The sequence below is a fragment of the Synchiropus splendidus genome, chromosome 10 (genome assembly GCF_027744825.2).
Source record: "Synchiropus splendidus isolate RoL2022-P1 chromosome 10, RoL_Sspl_1.0, whole genome shotgun sequence".
In the NCBI taxonomy this organism is placed as follows: domain Eukaryota; kingdom Metazoa; phylum Chordata; class Actinopteri; order Syngnathiformes; family Callionymidae; genus Synchiropus; species Synchiropus splendidus.
This window is the reverse complement of record NC_071343.1, coordinates 11,417,765-11,432,816: the sequence shown is the minus strand read 5'-3', so window position 1 is coordinate 11,432,816 and position 15,052 is coordinate 11,417,765. Positions and strand designations below refer to the sequence as shown.

At 43.7% G+C, this 15,052-nt stretch overlaps 2 protein-coding genes and 1 long non-coding RNA gene across 4 annotated transcripts; 1 reads left to right on the top strand and 2 right to left on the bottom strand.

The window, feature by feature from the left end:
* Positions 1-208: 208 nt before the first annotated feature.
* LOC128765503 (uncharacterized) lies at positions 209-2,922 on the top strand. Its single transcript, XR_008415892.1, has 4 exons — positions 209-764; positions 827-869; positions 951-1,010; positions 2,429-2,922. It is a non-coding gene; the product is annotated as an uncharacterized LOC128765503 (long non-coding RNA).
* si:ch211-218d20.15 (uncharacterized) lies at positions 317-2,936 on the bottom strand. Its single transcript, XM_053876166.1, has 8 exons — positions 2,651-2,936; positions 2,439-2,557; positions 1,783-1,843; positions 1,644-1,711; positions 1,474-1,576; positions 1,060-1,178; positions 842-987; positions 317-783 (listed from the first exon to the last, which is right to left on the bottom strand). Exons 1-8 carry the CDS (start codon positions 2,709-2,711, stop codon positions 675-677), a joined length of 786 nt encoding a protein of 261 aa, XP_053732141.1. The 5' UTR covers positions 2,712-2,936; the 3' UTR covers positions 317-674.
* A 507-nt stretch (positions 2,937-3,443) lies between these two features.
* On the bottom strand, positions 3,444-14,840 carry med14 (mediator complex subunit 14). 2 transcript variants are annotated; one of them, XM_053876163.1, is made up of 29 exons: positions 14,223-14,840; positions 13,231-13,257; positions 13,057-13,162; positions 12,788-12,961; positions 12,589-12,718; positions 12,384-12,512; positions 12,121-12,228; positions 11,306-11,438; positions 11,050-11,200; positions 10,051-10,162; positions 9,798-9,923; positions 9,645-9,723; positions 9,251-9,410; positions 8,968-9,162; positions 8,698-8,832; positions 8,531-8,607; positions 8,302-8,462; positions 7,765-7,911; positions 7,418-7,662; positions 6,997-7,266; positions 6,630-6,870; positions 6,053-6,175; positions 5,511-5,681; positions 5,170-5,408; positions 4,915-5,094; positions 4,726-4,833; positions 4,453-4,578; positions 4,188-4,377; positions 3,444-4,060 (listed from the first exon to the last, which is right to left on the bottom strand). In XM_053876163.1, exons 1-29 carry the CDS (start codon positions 14,396-14,398, stop codon positions 3,990-3,992), a joined length of 4,290 nt encoding a protein of 1,429 aa, XP_053732138.1. In that variant the 5' UTR covers positions 14,399-14,840; the 3' UTR covers positions 3,444-3,989. The 2 variants fall into 2 exon arrangements, with proteins under 2 accessions (XP_053732138.1, XP_053732139.1); XM_053876164.1 differs by lacking the exon at positions 6,053-6,175 and having other exon boundaries at positions 14,223-14,833.
* Between the last annotated feature and the right edge of the window lie 212 nt (positions 14,841-15,052).

Here is a 15,052-nt window from a genome sequence, read left to right as displayed (position 1 = left end):
TCACAATGGTCTGATTGGCTGAATTCATGCCACGGTGGAATTTGATGGGATGATCTAGATGTCAGTTCTTAAATCCCCGCCCACCAAGCCCTTTAAACTGTCAGCGCCTTCTTGCTCGTGTGTTGCGTTCAAGTACCACGTGGGATTGTTATTATTGTGCCCTAACAGCAGCGCTTTCAGAGAGACGTTTTTTGTGTCTGAGGTTACCGTAGTGTTTTCTTCGTTTGCTTTTTATATTGATGGACACGAGTACATTTCATATTTCGATCGTAATTTTTTCAAGATTGTTATAATTGTGAGGCCGTCCATTTTATTTCATTTATCTCATCGGGTCGCATGGAATACACCCAAGCGTTCACTGGATAACTTTGTAACCTGAGTTACTGAAAATGTACATCTCATGCTTTCAATCATCAACAGTCCCACTTGTGTATGAGGAGAATAGGAGCAGCTCTATTGCATTCAATTTATTATCACACCTAACGGTACAAAATTACATTTATATTAGTGCAAGGGGGTTTTAACAAGCTTACATTCAGTCCCAGATATCACTGTAGAAACACATTTAGAAGAACGATATAAAAGCAAACAGGATTTTAAAACGATTTTAAGTCCGATCTCTGTCAGTAGCACCTTTAACAGTTCCAGAGCTGAACGTCTGTCAACATCAAGAGTCAGGACAGGAACTGTGACACGAAGCTGACAGCCTGGTGCAGATCCTCTGTCAGCTCCTCCGGCATTGAAGTCACCACAGACGTCAGCTTGTGAGTTATTTTCAAAACCCTGAAAAAAAAAACATTCTCACAGTGGTTGTTCTCTTCCCAAGAGGCCAGTCACCCACCAGTTGATGTAATGAGCAGAAAGCTGAGGTTCGTGTCTGGAACCTTCCTCCGCCACCAGCGACTGCTTCATCTGTTTGAAGTTGGATTCAATATCTTTCTTTATCTCAGAGAAGACCTGAATTCCTCTGAAAGAGCTGAGCACTTGCTGTTAATGAGGCACAAACAGGCGTAAGTACAAAAGCCTCCCGGAGTCGATTGGTAGATTCGTTCCTCTTACATAAATGACTGAGAGCTGGTGAGCAATGTATTTGTGACTTCCAAGGTGACTGATGTCCTCTTCAAGTTGTTGGCTCAGCACCAGCACTTGGTTCAATTTGGAGATGTGGGGGAAGTATTCTGAAAGAGACTTGTTTGTTTAGGTCAGGGAAAAGGCGCACAAAGCCTCATATTCATCTTCTCAAAGCATCAAAAACACTTTTCCAAATTGAACTCCAAACCCTTTTCTCAAAGAGTCACAGGTTTTTATTATTTTTATTTTCATTCTCTGTGGGTTTAAAAGGTATCTTGGGGATGGGTTTTCTGCAGGCTTTTGTTTCCTCACTCTCATGAATGTTCCAAACTATTTTTGGCAATAGTATTTACAACATACAAGGTGACTTGTGTCCATTAATGAAAGTTGAGCGAGCTTTACCATCCATCGGCGGTGTCTCCAGCATGTCCACAGGGCTGCCTTGAATGAGAAACACCTCAACACGGGGAAACATGGCAGACAAACCAACCATGTCCAAGTAATCCTGGGGAAATATGTTGTTAGGCAGCTCATCTTACATTGTGCATTCAGCATCCGGACAAGTGTGATACCTCCAGCTGTGGCATCGGCTTTGGTAGGTGTTCAAGGCACTGCAGCATCTGGTCAAGGATCTCTGTTCCTGTTTGGGAAGATAAATGAATCAGATACCCTTGTCTTCAATAGTTTACAAGGAAAAATAGACTCACTGACCTTGAGTCTGAAAAGTGTCTGACTCCTCCGGACAGCAGCCTTGTCCTAGCTGCTCTTGGAACTGTTTCACAATAGAGACAACACGTTTTTTTAGGTGACATAAAAACATGTGAAAACATGTTGACGCAGCAATATATCACAACATTTTAACCACTACTATAACACTGATATTTCATCTCTTAATAGGTTGGAAGTGAAATACAACTTTTTAATTTTCATGCTCTAAACAGTAGTTAGATTGAGCCACACTTTCAGTTATACTGTTAAAGAGACAACTAGAAAATAATCTCCATTCATTATTGTTCAACATCACAAACCTGATGAACTTTATGAATTTCACTGTCAGTATTCAATCAAACAGTTCTGCTCTACATTGCAATTTAATTTGTGAGTAATATTGAGTGATTGTATTAATTTTGTTGGATGTGTAAAGGATATCTAATCTAGGATATCTATCTTTCAACAATGTAATGATTTGTTTTAACTGGCGTTACGGCTGTGTATAATAGTAAAATACAATGGTAATCTTTCTAAATGATATTATGGTTATATTTTCGTTGTACGTTCTTATTTCTGTTTCAGTGATTTATTTATTGAAAGTTACTTTTCAATGTTGAAATGATACAACATCGTTGTGATCCCACAGGTGAACTTACCTGCTGCATCTGAGCCCGAACCAGCAAGTCCAGTTGTTCACAGAGGCACAGCATCTCCAGGCCCACCTGCTCGGGACTCAGCCGAACCGGCGTCAGGGGTCTCTTCACCTGCAGCTCCACTGACCAGACACACATCAGACATGTTGGACGATGAGGCGAAGCGGCGATGCAGACAGAGGGCGGGGTCAGCGAGGTCGCCACCGCGGACCCACCTTTAAACGCGTGATGGTAAACGCACGGCTGGCAGATCGGTTCTGATGTACAACCCGCCATCTCGGACGGATCATCTGCTGCGTGATGAAAATCCTCCACAGATCGTTCATTCAGCTGCTTATCTCAGCCGCATCGTCAGACTGGTGCTGAGGATGAATCCCGGCGATGGAGATGGACGTCCGATCATCGCTGCCCCAAATCTAAGTCTGGATCCGTGTCCGTCAGAGGATCCATTGTGGCGCCTCTGTGAGCGAGAGTCTCGGCACCAAGATGACACAGGGAGAGATAAACCCGCCCCGCCTTACAGAAACCTGCCTGGAGAGCAGCCTTTAACGATGATGTCATACTTTCAGGCTCCATTCATGTGGCTGCAGCAAAACGCCGGCGCCTCATTTTCTCACTCTACAACGCCTTTGTTCTCATAAATCTGGGTCAGCGATCATGTAGAAGCATCATGAGATGTATAACCTACATTTTTATTTTACATATTTAGATTCAATTCGCAAAGTGTAGAGAACGCTTCAGTACATGGCATAGTGATGACGTCACCTCTGAAATCGTCTCCGAATGCCTCTTTGTCTTGGGTGTTCGTGCTCGGAACCAACAGTTGTCAGGATCTGGATAGTGGGAGCTACAAATGCACCACACTGAAAAGTGTCTTCATGCGGTCACTCGACTCATGTAACAACTGTAATACTTGCAAACTAAAATTTCATCATTTTAATCCACCTCCATTCGAGCATAGACGTACCATTCGTCTCAACAGCAACCAAGGACAGGAACAAGATCATGTCAGGCAGAAAATGCGTTTTAATAAAATACAACTGCTTTTATAAAGTGTGTCACAGAAGTATCCAAAAGTGGAAACAGAATGAGCTCTTCAACAAAATAAAGGCATGGTAACATTTAAATAGATGGCTAAGGAATACATTATTATCAGCATTAGGGTTGTAAAAAAGAGGAAAAAGGCATTCCTAGCAAAACTTCTCAACTTCTCTTCAATAAGCAAATGTACAACAATTTACATAGTTCTGTAAACAACCATTATTTTAATAGATACTCTTTTGTTTACTAGTGCACCTGAAGAAGAAAATAATCCTTTGTGTCTCTACTTGTGTGAAACAGACTTAGAAAGTCGTGTTCATGGGCCTGGAGCGAGGGGAGACACGGTGGACGCGTACACGTCCGTGACTGGGCAGGAGTCGAGAGGTGGAGACGAGCTCTGGGTTCTGTCATCCAGACACTGCGGATGTCGTCCTTGGAGAAAAATCGTCCCCTCTGACTCACAGGAAATGAGGTGAGTTTCCAGTTGTGGGTTTGAAGTGGCTGCTTGTCTGTTTAGCGGGTGCCAGGAGGCAGGGAGAGGTTTGCCATCAGCTCGTGAACAGATGCAAAGATAGTGCATTCCCCTGTGTTGAAACAGACCAAATGTTGATTTAATTTTCACTGAACAATTAAATGTCATGTTCTAAAACCTCTAAAAACTGATCAGGGATGTCTGAGACGTCAACGTTATAGAATCATAACCATTGTCACCTTGTCTTGCTGGGTGCAGCTCATTGAACCTCTTCAGTATGTTAGAGACCATGAGGGCTGCTGCCCCAGAGGAGCTGGGTTGCCTGGGGATGTCGGCTTGCTGAGTGAGGCCAGTGGCCATGTCGTACACAATGGGCACGATGATGCTGATCGGCTCCTGAGGCACTGGGATGCGCTGAGTCAGCTGCAACTGAGTGAGCAAACAGCCAATGTTTACTTTCAAGCTGGGTTCGGAAACTGGAAGGGGAAGTTGTTTCACACTTACAAAGAAGAGCATCTTGGACTTGAGTACCACGGCGATGGTTCCGGGGGGAGCTATGGGCGGCGCGCTGGGAGGAATGGTGAGGCAGAACTGAACGTTCCACTTCAATTGGCCAGCTTGGTCTGGGAACTGGCATCAGACACAGAAGAACACAAAAATCAATTGAAAGGTCAACGACGTGGACTTTTCTCTTTTTCAACCAGCTCACTTTCAACATTTTATACTCTGTTCGGGGCAACTTACAATGCTTAAAGACAAAAAACTCAAGACACCCACCAGCTCGAGCTTCATGATGCGAACACAGTCCCTGAGGATGTGAATGGGCGCCCCCAGCAGTTTTGTGAAGGCATTCAAAGTGTTGTACTTAAAAGGAGGTCCAGCAACCTGGAAAGAGAACAAGATCAAACAATGCAATTCAGGGAATATGGTGACTTAACCATGATTAGGTCCGTCACATCGACCTACCCGGGTCTCAAAGAACCTCTCCAGCACCTGCAGCTCCTCTTGCGACCAGGGTCCTGCGTTCTCTGGAGTGACTTTGAGCTGCAGCGTCTGGTAGTTCTTGGGATTCAGGGCTACACGGCACTTGAGCACCTCCGTCTTGAACATGATCACCCCCGGCTCGTTGGAGTTTACGATAGATAACTGGACAAGAGAAGGGAGACGGTTGTGAGATGACAAATGCCAGCTAGATTTTCTTTTGATTTACAGGTGACCCACGTTGGCTTCTTGCTGAATGATTCTCTGCAAGTGGCGCCTCATAATAACGGAGCCAAGGAACCGCTCCAGAGGGGAACAGAGGTAGCTGCCGGCCAAGCCCGGGACCAGACACGGAGTGGGTGAGGGCAGCAGAAGAACATGCAGGGCACTGTGGGTGAGGATGGTTGGAATAGAGGCGGCCCAGGGGCGCTGAGGTAGCTTGCGAGGTGGAGGCATACTCATAGGCATCACTTGGGAACCTAAATACATGGTGGAAGCAAAACAAAAAAACAGAGAGGAAACCTTAGTGGCACTAGAAAATGATAGACAAATACTATTTCACAATGTAATGATGAACTCACTGGTTCCAGCACGAGGTGAGTTGGGGTCAGGAATGGGGGAGTGAAGCGAGGGATTTCCTGGTGACATCCCCGGGATCCTTGCACCAGGAGAGGGACCCGAAACCTGAGGCGAGTTTGGCCACCTGGGGTTGGGGGACACTATGGCGTATGGAGAACTGGGATCCAGAGCACCTGAAGATGATGGACGCAGGACAGTTACAGACTTTGCAGACAATGACTGACACATCAGCGTTCATGCATTCTTTATTCCACACCAAGGTCTGTAGAGTTGCTGACCACTCCATTGTTGGACTTTTTGATCGACCGTTTTAAACACACCAAGCAGGCCCACTTCTAACCGAAGAGTTCTTCCCTGCTTTCACGTGACCTGAATTTTTCTGTTATGTGTTGTAATATGCACGACAACCTGGAGTTCATAAGCCTATTTTGATTATTATGAAAATATATAGGCTCGCACCAATTGACAGAGAGCAACAGCCAGCTGTTGCCCAGCAGACCAGAATCACCACCAGACAACTGTTGATGGCCACCCGGCTGCTTACCGTGTGGACTGGCAAAGCTGGTCTGGCCCATGGCTATGCCCAGTGAGGAGGGAGACGGGGTAGGCCCGAAAGGAGAGGGTGCCCTGAGTGCTCCACTAGGGGAGCCAGAGGCATGGATGTTCCCTGCACACAAACACCATATCTCATGAGGCAGAAAAAGGTCGCTCTGGACACCGAAGCACGGACACGCTGAAGCAGGACGGATGGGGAGCAGCAACTGCTGGCGAGCGGAAATGGTTGCTTTAAATCACGTTGCTCCAAGTTGGAAGGTTTTTGCATGTTGCATGGAATATGGCACGAATGGACACATGGCTGATGGCGGCATGGTTGCGAAGTGAGGGGTCACGTCTCTCTCCAATATTAATTGATTTACCTGGATAATGTTGGCTTGATTATTTGTCGAACGAACAAAGCCTGGGGTGAGTGGCAAACGCATTTAAAATTGGTGACACAACACAGATGGTAAGGCTTGATGGGAGACATGCATCTGACTTGTGGGCTCTTAATAGCATTTTGCAAATCCCAGGCCAGCCCCATTGTTGGCGATGAGTCACTGGTAATGAAAGACGATTCTTACCAGGAGACTGTGTCGGCATCATGGAGGGGGAAGGCGTCACATTGGCGTGGTAATTGGGAGGTGGAGAAGTGAGAGTGGGGTAAACACTGCCTGCTCCCTGCCTCATTGTGGGCTGCGGTTGAAACTGGCTGAGGAGACTGTCCATGACATCCATGCCGACTGGTGAAGGAGGATTGTCGTCTTCGTTAACTGACCGCCTGCGGGCGTCCTGATTACTGTCGACGAACATATTCAGGAACGTCTGTGGAGAAATGGCATTAGCGCAGAAATATCTATCAACCTGAAAAATAAAATAATTTCAATGATGCTTGCAATTGCATGTGTTGCGTTTGTTACATAGCTAGATCTCAGTCCCTTGTTGTTTTACCTTGAGTCCTGGGGCAGGGTAAAATCCCTCCACAATCTTAGTGTTGTCGAAGAGGCTGTAAGCGCCGTCTCTGATGGCCACCACCCCTCGACTGCGGCAGTAGATATCGATGCAGTACATGTTTCTGAATGCCAGGCGAATGTGAGTGGGGGACTGAGGGAGTATGGAGAAGCACTGATAAGCAGTGTTGGTGCGCTGGGTCAGGCCCAGCATGGGCACTGTTGGCAGTTTGTTGATGGCATTCAGAGGGGCTTGCGTGTCATAAAGAACCTTGAGAAGAGACACAGAAATTACATCACAGTTAATAATAATGAAATGAAGAAACACAACTCTCCAAATATGGTACGTATACAAACGTATACAACGTGCCTCGTGTCATTAGTTAAAGTGAATTGCCTTAAGACTAGTTTGACCTAAGTACCTGCAGGAGCTGCATCACACTAGGGTTCTTGTTAAACATCTCCTGTAGCTGGTGAAGGATGATGTTGTGGCAGTTGGAGCAGCCCGAGTTTGGCCCTACAGTGCCAAGGGAAATATGGAAACGCTGGCTGTTGGAGTTCCACTGGACGGTGACAGAGCTACCTCTGGTGGAACCGTAGCATAACACCAATTTACGGAAGTTATACAGCCGCACCTCCGAAAAGTTGCTCAAATAAGATGGCATTTCTAGAGAAAGAAACACATAGGTTAGAGACATATGCCTGTAATCCATGTCTCAGGTTCACAGATTTAAAAAGTGAAGACTTAATTTGGTGTCTGTGATTGTACCTGGCAGTGCTCGAGAAAAGTTGAGAACACACTGGTATAGTTGACTGATAGCATTCCAGTCATTGAGAAACATCTCCACCACTTTACGTCCGCCCACCGGCTCCGAAAGAGGGTTTTCGTAAGTCAGGTATACGTGCCGTGTGGTGGCTGAGAAGGTAGACCACAAAGGAAGATCAAGTACTTGCATCAAAGAGAATAGCTAGAATTTTAATTGGTCATTAATAATAGCAAACAACAAAAAACATTTAGCTTCAAGGGAATAATCGTTTTCTATTGGTTCAAAAGAAATATGCAATATCATTTCTGCACTCGCGGTTGTGTTCAGGGGCACCTTTTAGTAACGGAGATAACTTAAGTTGATGAGCCAACTACAAGAAAAAGACGAAATGAAAAGGACTACTTCAGAAGAAAGTGAAAATGCCTTTTAGTCCAATTGATTTTTTAACCGTTTTAAACACTTTTAAAAAGTCAATTAAACGAAGCAATGCTGTAATTATTTAGTAACAAGAAAGCAATCATAATGATACAGATAGTTACCCTGCTCTTTGCTGTGTGTGCTGTTGAGCGGACAGTTGGCCAGCACCAACTCAGCCACCCATGTCCGGTTGTTTCTGCCCTGTAACCGGAAAGTGCAGTCCAGAAGAGAGCGCTCCAAAGCTCGCCTCGTCTCCTCTCCCACTCCTTTGCAAGGTGGAATTCTGCAAAATGAGAAAAATGTCTTACAAAAGTGACTTCTTCCATCAGGCATTAATCTCAGCACATTTACCTGAGTAGACTAATGGCATGACTGTTGCCATCTGCTTCCACTTGGGCGCCCTGAGTTGAGATCTCCATATTTGCAAGCTGTAAACAGACATTCAATTCCATTTATGCCAAAACTATGAGGTGATTTATGTCGATCACAGCTTAACTGGTGAGGTCAAACATATATACCTCTAATCTGAGGCCAACAAATGGGGTGTTTGTATCACACATCGCCACGAGGTGGGCAAGTTCTTTGTTGAAGGCACACATTTCCCCAGAGCGTTTGGGCTTTTTTGGCTCTGGGTCACCATGCTCAGATGGTTCCTGTAACGGCATTGATTAGTCCACATTTATTCTGGAATAATAAAAATATATCAGCCTGACCCATTGGAACATAACAAGCCTTAACAATTTGCTACCATCTGATAACATCTGCTCTTCAAGAACAGGTTAACTAACCTTCCTTTTTGTCCCAGGCCTGATATTTTTCGTTCTTGTAGTCTCTTGTGGAAGTTGCTCCAAGTTTGGTTTCAACTGTTTAAAAAGCCGTGGACACACAAGACCATCATCCCCGTCAGCTGGAGCCACAGAGAGAAAGAAGTAGTTGTACTGCAATGATGTGGGGTTGCTGGGGACCTCAACCATTTCCACAACCTACACAGAATACATGAAGGAGTTGATGAGAACAATCAGAGCAATAAAAGCGCTTGGAGTTGTGAAAATGCATAGTAAAAGGACTCACGATGTAGTAACTTGGAAGTCGTGTGAGCTTGATGAAGAGTTTGTGCTTGGATAAGTTACCAACAGGGTGGGAGTCGATGTTTGAGAGATGGAGAACATCAGTGCAAACTGTGGGAAGATGCTTCACTGACTGTCGACACCGTTGCTCCCCCAGCCAGAATCTGTGCAGACAAATGGAAACAAACCTCCTGTTAGTGATGCTTCAGTTTTCATGGCATTCGTACTACTGACAACTACAGCTTCATCAACACCAATGTCACTGCTTCCTCATCCAAGTGACAGTTTCAGCATGAATTGCTGGTCATTAGCTCTGCTGTGCAGCTACTCCTCTCTTATGAGGTACCCCAGCAAAAGTCTCACTCATATCAGATGACAAAAACTTCATTTTGACTCACTTGAGTTGTTGACTCCAGGATAAAATGCGCTTCATGTCATCATTGATTGTTTTTTCGATGTCGTCAAGCGTTGACTGATCTAAGGAGAGAAAATTAATCAGACAATCGCACATTTTAATGAAGAAACATGGAGCATAAAACAAGCACACCTACCTAATCCATACAGCATGGGCTGGAACATTCCTGAATGCAGGTCTACAAAAATATGGAGACACTCCGATCGACCACAGGGCTCTAGGATCGGAATAACTAGCGTGGGCAATGCAGTCTCGATGAATGCTGCAAAATGGAAGAAATCTTTTCAACACATGGCAGCAAGAGCAGTGAGAGAGAGAGAGAGATATATAGAAAGATATATTTATATATAGATATATGTATTTATATATAGATATAGATATATCCATACAGTTGTCACTTGGGTTGCTGGTCTTCAGGATGGCTTTCAGTTCCTGTAGCTTCTGATGGGACCTTGCATGGACACTGTCGATCAAAAGTTTCTCCACCGACAGATGATCAATCTGAGGAGGAGGAATCAAGGCTCAGATTTTAAACCATACAAAAGCAGATGACGACCACCGCTGAGGTTTGTGGCCGTGATAAAGGGAGGATATGAAGAGAGCAGGGGTGATTAACTTAGATTAGTTGACCAGTCAGTATATCAAATAGACGAACATGGCAGGACATCTGATTGTAGTGCTGTGAATAGAAAATGAATTATGTACAATTGTTAACTACATTTAACACTATTAAAATAAAATAATTTAGTTTAATACTTGAATTATCAATCGCTCAAAATATGGGTTGAAAGATATGTTTGGCAAATGATGAATCTCACTTTTGTGATGTACACATTGCATAATGTGCAAAGTTCAATAAACAAATTGTATTTAAAAGCATTTGTGTCAACCATTACATCGGAAAGTTTAGATCCCCTTCCTGCAAGTTAACTTTGCGACACCCCTGAGACTTATTTTATTTTCAGCAATTTAGGACAAATACAAAGAAAAAAAAAACATATCACTCCCAAATGTTTAGGTTTTGTCTATTTCTTTTTGTTTTTTTATGCGTGCATATATCTATATGATTGATATCTGCGTGAGGTCGTGCCTGCAGACGCATGACTAAATAGTCTCAGCCAGAATTCAGGTCAGACAAGCAATAAAAGCAATAAAACTGTCCTGTAACAGGGTGTTTGTCCTTTCTGGCTCCATCTTGGCCATTAAAAGCTCATTTTCATCCGTCCAAAGTTTTAATATTTGATATAATGACGTTAAATAAAGAGAGAAAATAACGCAAGAGAGATGTATGTCCATATAAAAACAAAATTAGTTTAAGAGGAACACAAACAAATGCTATTTGAACACACACACAAAAACTGTATATATACTTAATAATGTAAATTTACCTTCATTGCCCTTTCCATCAGTTTTGAGTCACATGCTGGAAGGGGAGGCTCGTGAGATATTTGCAGCGGCTTCGACACATCTGACTCATCAATCCTGATCGTTACTTTATGTACTGACGCTGTACCGGTTTTCCTCCCCAAGACCTGTTGGCTGCGGCAACAACAAGATCAAACAATCAGTAACAACGTGACAGAGTTGTCTACTTATTATAATTATAACATGAAGAGAAGTGAGCATCTTGCATATCAGACTTACTTCCAGACAGAGAGGGTGAGATATTTAGCTGGTAAATATCTCTCCTCCTGCACCAGGTCACCCCATCGCTCCCTTATCAGCATCATTGTTTGGGAGTGAAGGACTTCCAGCTGTAGTGACAAACAGAACGAGTCTACAGAGGTTACAGTTAAGGTAATGACTGTTGTGGGACGATCCAGTTAAGACAACATAAGGACTATGTATACTAGGAATTTTAATATTCAAAACACATATCCTCCACTGTGTCGCTGATTAAAGAGGTGCTTGTCCACAACACAGATAGCTCTTTGACAAACTGAGCATTGCAGGAGGAAACGCTGAGCAGAGATATACTGATTAGCATTATGACTAGCACAGGTGACACTAAGGCTGCATGTCTACTTGGAGTATTTTATATTAGCCTCACTGTTACAGGCCATCACTTCCCCTCTTGTCTCGTGGGTGCATTCAAGCAGCGACAAATCAAACAAAAGAGTGAACACCATTTGAAGCCGTTGTTAAGAAGCCATAGTTTAAAATGTATTGCCATTTATTGTGACAGGAGACACAATAGGACAAAAATGAAATTGTCTTTTAAAAACGGTTTTGTTGAGGAGAGAGACCAGGTGGAACACAGTAAAGATGTAGTTCTGCAGCTGCGATCCTCATTAGAATGCACCACTCAGTTGCTTGTCAAGTCAAAGCTCTATATGCTCTGACGCTCCTGCGCTACTGCAGTAGTCCACAGATAACCGGGACTGTCGCCAAGTAGTGGCATGGTATATAAACCTCCAACGTAGTAAAGGGAAAGACATGCGAGGACAAATAAAGGATACGCAAGCAGTTGTACATGTCCTGCAGGGGTTTTTCATCTGCACAGAGACGTGCCTGGACCAACTCATGGATGAAGTTCACTTGCAAACTGTGGACCAAGGCTCGACCATCTGTGGTTTCATGAGACATTGGAAAAGAGAGGAATTAAACAGCGAAGATACATTTATCATACAGAAATAAACACATTAAAGAAGTAAAACTAATGTGAGGATTTTTTCCTCACTTGCTTCAGTAATTACCCTCTATAAATTGCTAAAAGTCGTACCTCCTGTCTCTTTGTCTTCCACTAAAATTTCCAACTTCAGCAGCCTCCAAGGAATGTCTGGGTCATCTCCCATCACTGTTAAGGTTGCCTCAAACTCCCCTTCCACTCGAAACTTGACACGGCCATTTGCTGTATAAACATACGTCTCAAATGTTAAGAAATATGTAATTACCAGGCACAATACTGCGGTGCTGAGAGAGCTTACCAACTGTAAGGTTGGCCAACTGAGGAGGCAGGTCTGTTGTGACAAGTCTGTGTCGGAGTATCTGATTTAGTTGATTTAATGTGGTCATCTTCTCTACTTTGGTGATGGGATCCGGTGGGATGATTTTATCCTAAAAATCAAACGAGAAAGAGCAGGGGTTTGTAGGCAGACAGGCTTGACAGCACACTACAAAACGTACCCGTATGCAAGTGGGAAGTCGTGGGTATGATCCTGTAGTGAGGACATCAATGGCAAAGGGGATGGCAAAGCTAGGTAAGCGTGCGTGCACAAGTGCGTCTCTGGCAAGTGTTGCTAGTCGGTCAGCTGTATCCACAAATAGGATGGTCTGCTGATCCAAGAAGCTGGAGATCAACTGTAACGATAGAACAATCGATAAACAGATAGATAGATTGATACTTTATTGATAGCCGAGGGAGAATGTAAAGTCATGTTGTTTATTATACATACCGCACATTTCTCCACCTTTCCTGCATTGCTTGCCCACTTGACAAGAGCCAGCAGACGCACAAATAGCTGTCTTGTACGACTTGCAAACTGCACAATCTCAATTTTCCTGGGAGGACATTAAAACCGTTACAAAACTGAGGGGAAACAATTCAACGGGAAAGTGAACAATAATACCTTTCCATATCTGTTTTCCTTGGAAGTCTAAAGGAGATAAAGCAAAAAAAATGTATGAGAAGTGATAATGACAGCAGATCAAATTGACAGTTATGACACTCTAATTGTACCACATAGTGAGGTCATCATCAATTTATTTAGCAACAGTTATGTGAAACACACATTTTTCCTTGTCAAGAGCTCTGATTTCCATATTTGAAATTGCAAAGCAAATTTAACTTTGTCACCCAATTTTAGCAATACATTACATCAAAAAGCAGGAAACCATGCAAGTGTCCCCTGACTTGCTTTCCCTGCTACTAACCTCACACATCTTTTTGCTATTTTAAATCTACCCAGAACACTTACATCAATATTTAGCCCAAATCATTAAGGTTGTCACAAACACAACTTCATCTGTTTAAGGTTTCCCCTGCCTCACACCCCTAGTCGATGGGTTAAGCACCATCCCCAGCGACCCAAGAATGGCAATAGGTGGTATAAGTGAGTAAAGAGGCCATATGCACCTGCATTGCGTCTGTTTATGTGAAGATAAGGATCTACTCAAGCTTCACTGAGCAGGTGAAAAAATATTGTACACATTTTATGTTAGACATAAGACGATGTAACAGAAGATGATGACCACTTCAATCTTTGAATGAATCTTGCTAATACATAGAACAGTGTGGAGGCCAGTTCGTGGGCTACAAATCAACTTCCTGTGAGTGAAACAGGTAATTGAATTGTTTTGGATTCTTTACACAGCCCAACAACTGAGAGGCATTCATACACCCCAACTGTCTACATCAACATCTGCAACAACATTCTTTGCATGTCACCGTATTATGGATATGTAGCGGCGGCAGCCCACTCCAAACATGTCTAGGGTTCAGTTTTATTGGTATGTAACCTGCTTGTGAGTCACTAAAAAGGTGGACTATGAGAGCATCCCCTGAGTCAACTTGCACTAGCATATTAGCCACATTAGCAGTGGGGCCTACAACATCACTTACAGTTCAGCCAGCAAGGTAATTTCATGGTACGTTCTTTGCAGGAGAAAGTCAATGAGGAGGCTCAGCCTGATCCCATGTGTAGCCGGGGCTCCTGGGGCTGGCGGCTGAGGACCAGAAACAACCGGTCCTCCGAGCGGAACGAGCTGCATGTCAGAGCCGATCTGTACTGGAGCCATTTTACAATGCCTAGCTAGTTAGCACGTCGATGTCCAGTCCGCTGCCGTATGTTATCGTTCCGAGTTCCTTCGGGAAATTATTTTTATCCACGCCTCACAACATCACTTTCCGATTTAGATGGCGTGGATTTCTACTGAAGAGTCCCCACAGGAAGAACAACAAAAACAACGACGTGAAATACGTATTTGAAGCTCAGTGCCGCTGAACCGCCATCTTTGCTGTCGGGAATCATCAGTCGGTGAGAGAGAAAACTGAAACAGACTTCCCAGGAATGGGAGCGCTGATGTTTGGGTCAAACTGTTTCCTCACGTTTGTCAAGCTAAATGCAAGGCATTTCTTTTTATACATTTAAGCCAGTGGGATGAAACTATGCAGTTCAATGGTGAACGTTTCTGACTATTTACATAAGTTCATTCACGTAACAAAATAGTGATGACGTGCCCGTATCTCAATCAAAATTGTCGACAAAATACCAACTGAGATATAGTGATCTTCAGTTTGATGAGCTCATGAAACCTTTTGCATGTAACATGGTGCTGTTGGTTCCATCATGTTAAGGTAATTCATTGTGATTGAAAAAGTGCACTGGCCAATATAAGGTGGCTGGATAAACATCAGACCCTTTAAGTGGGTTACCATGGTTCTCATTTGGG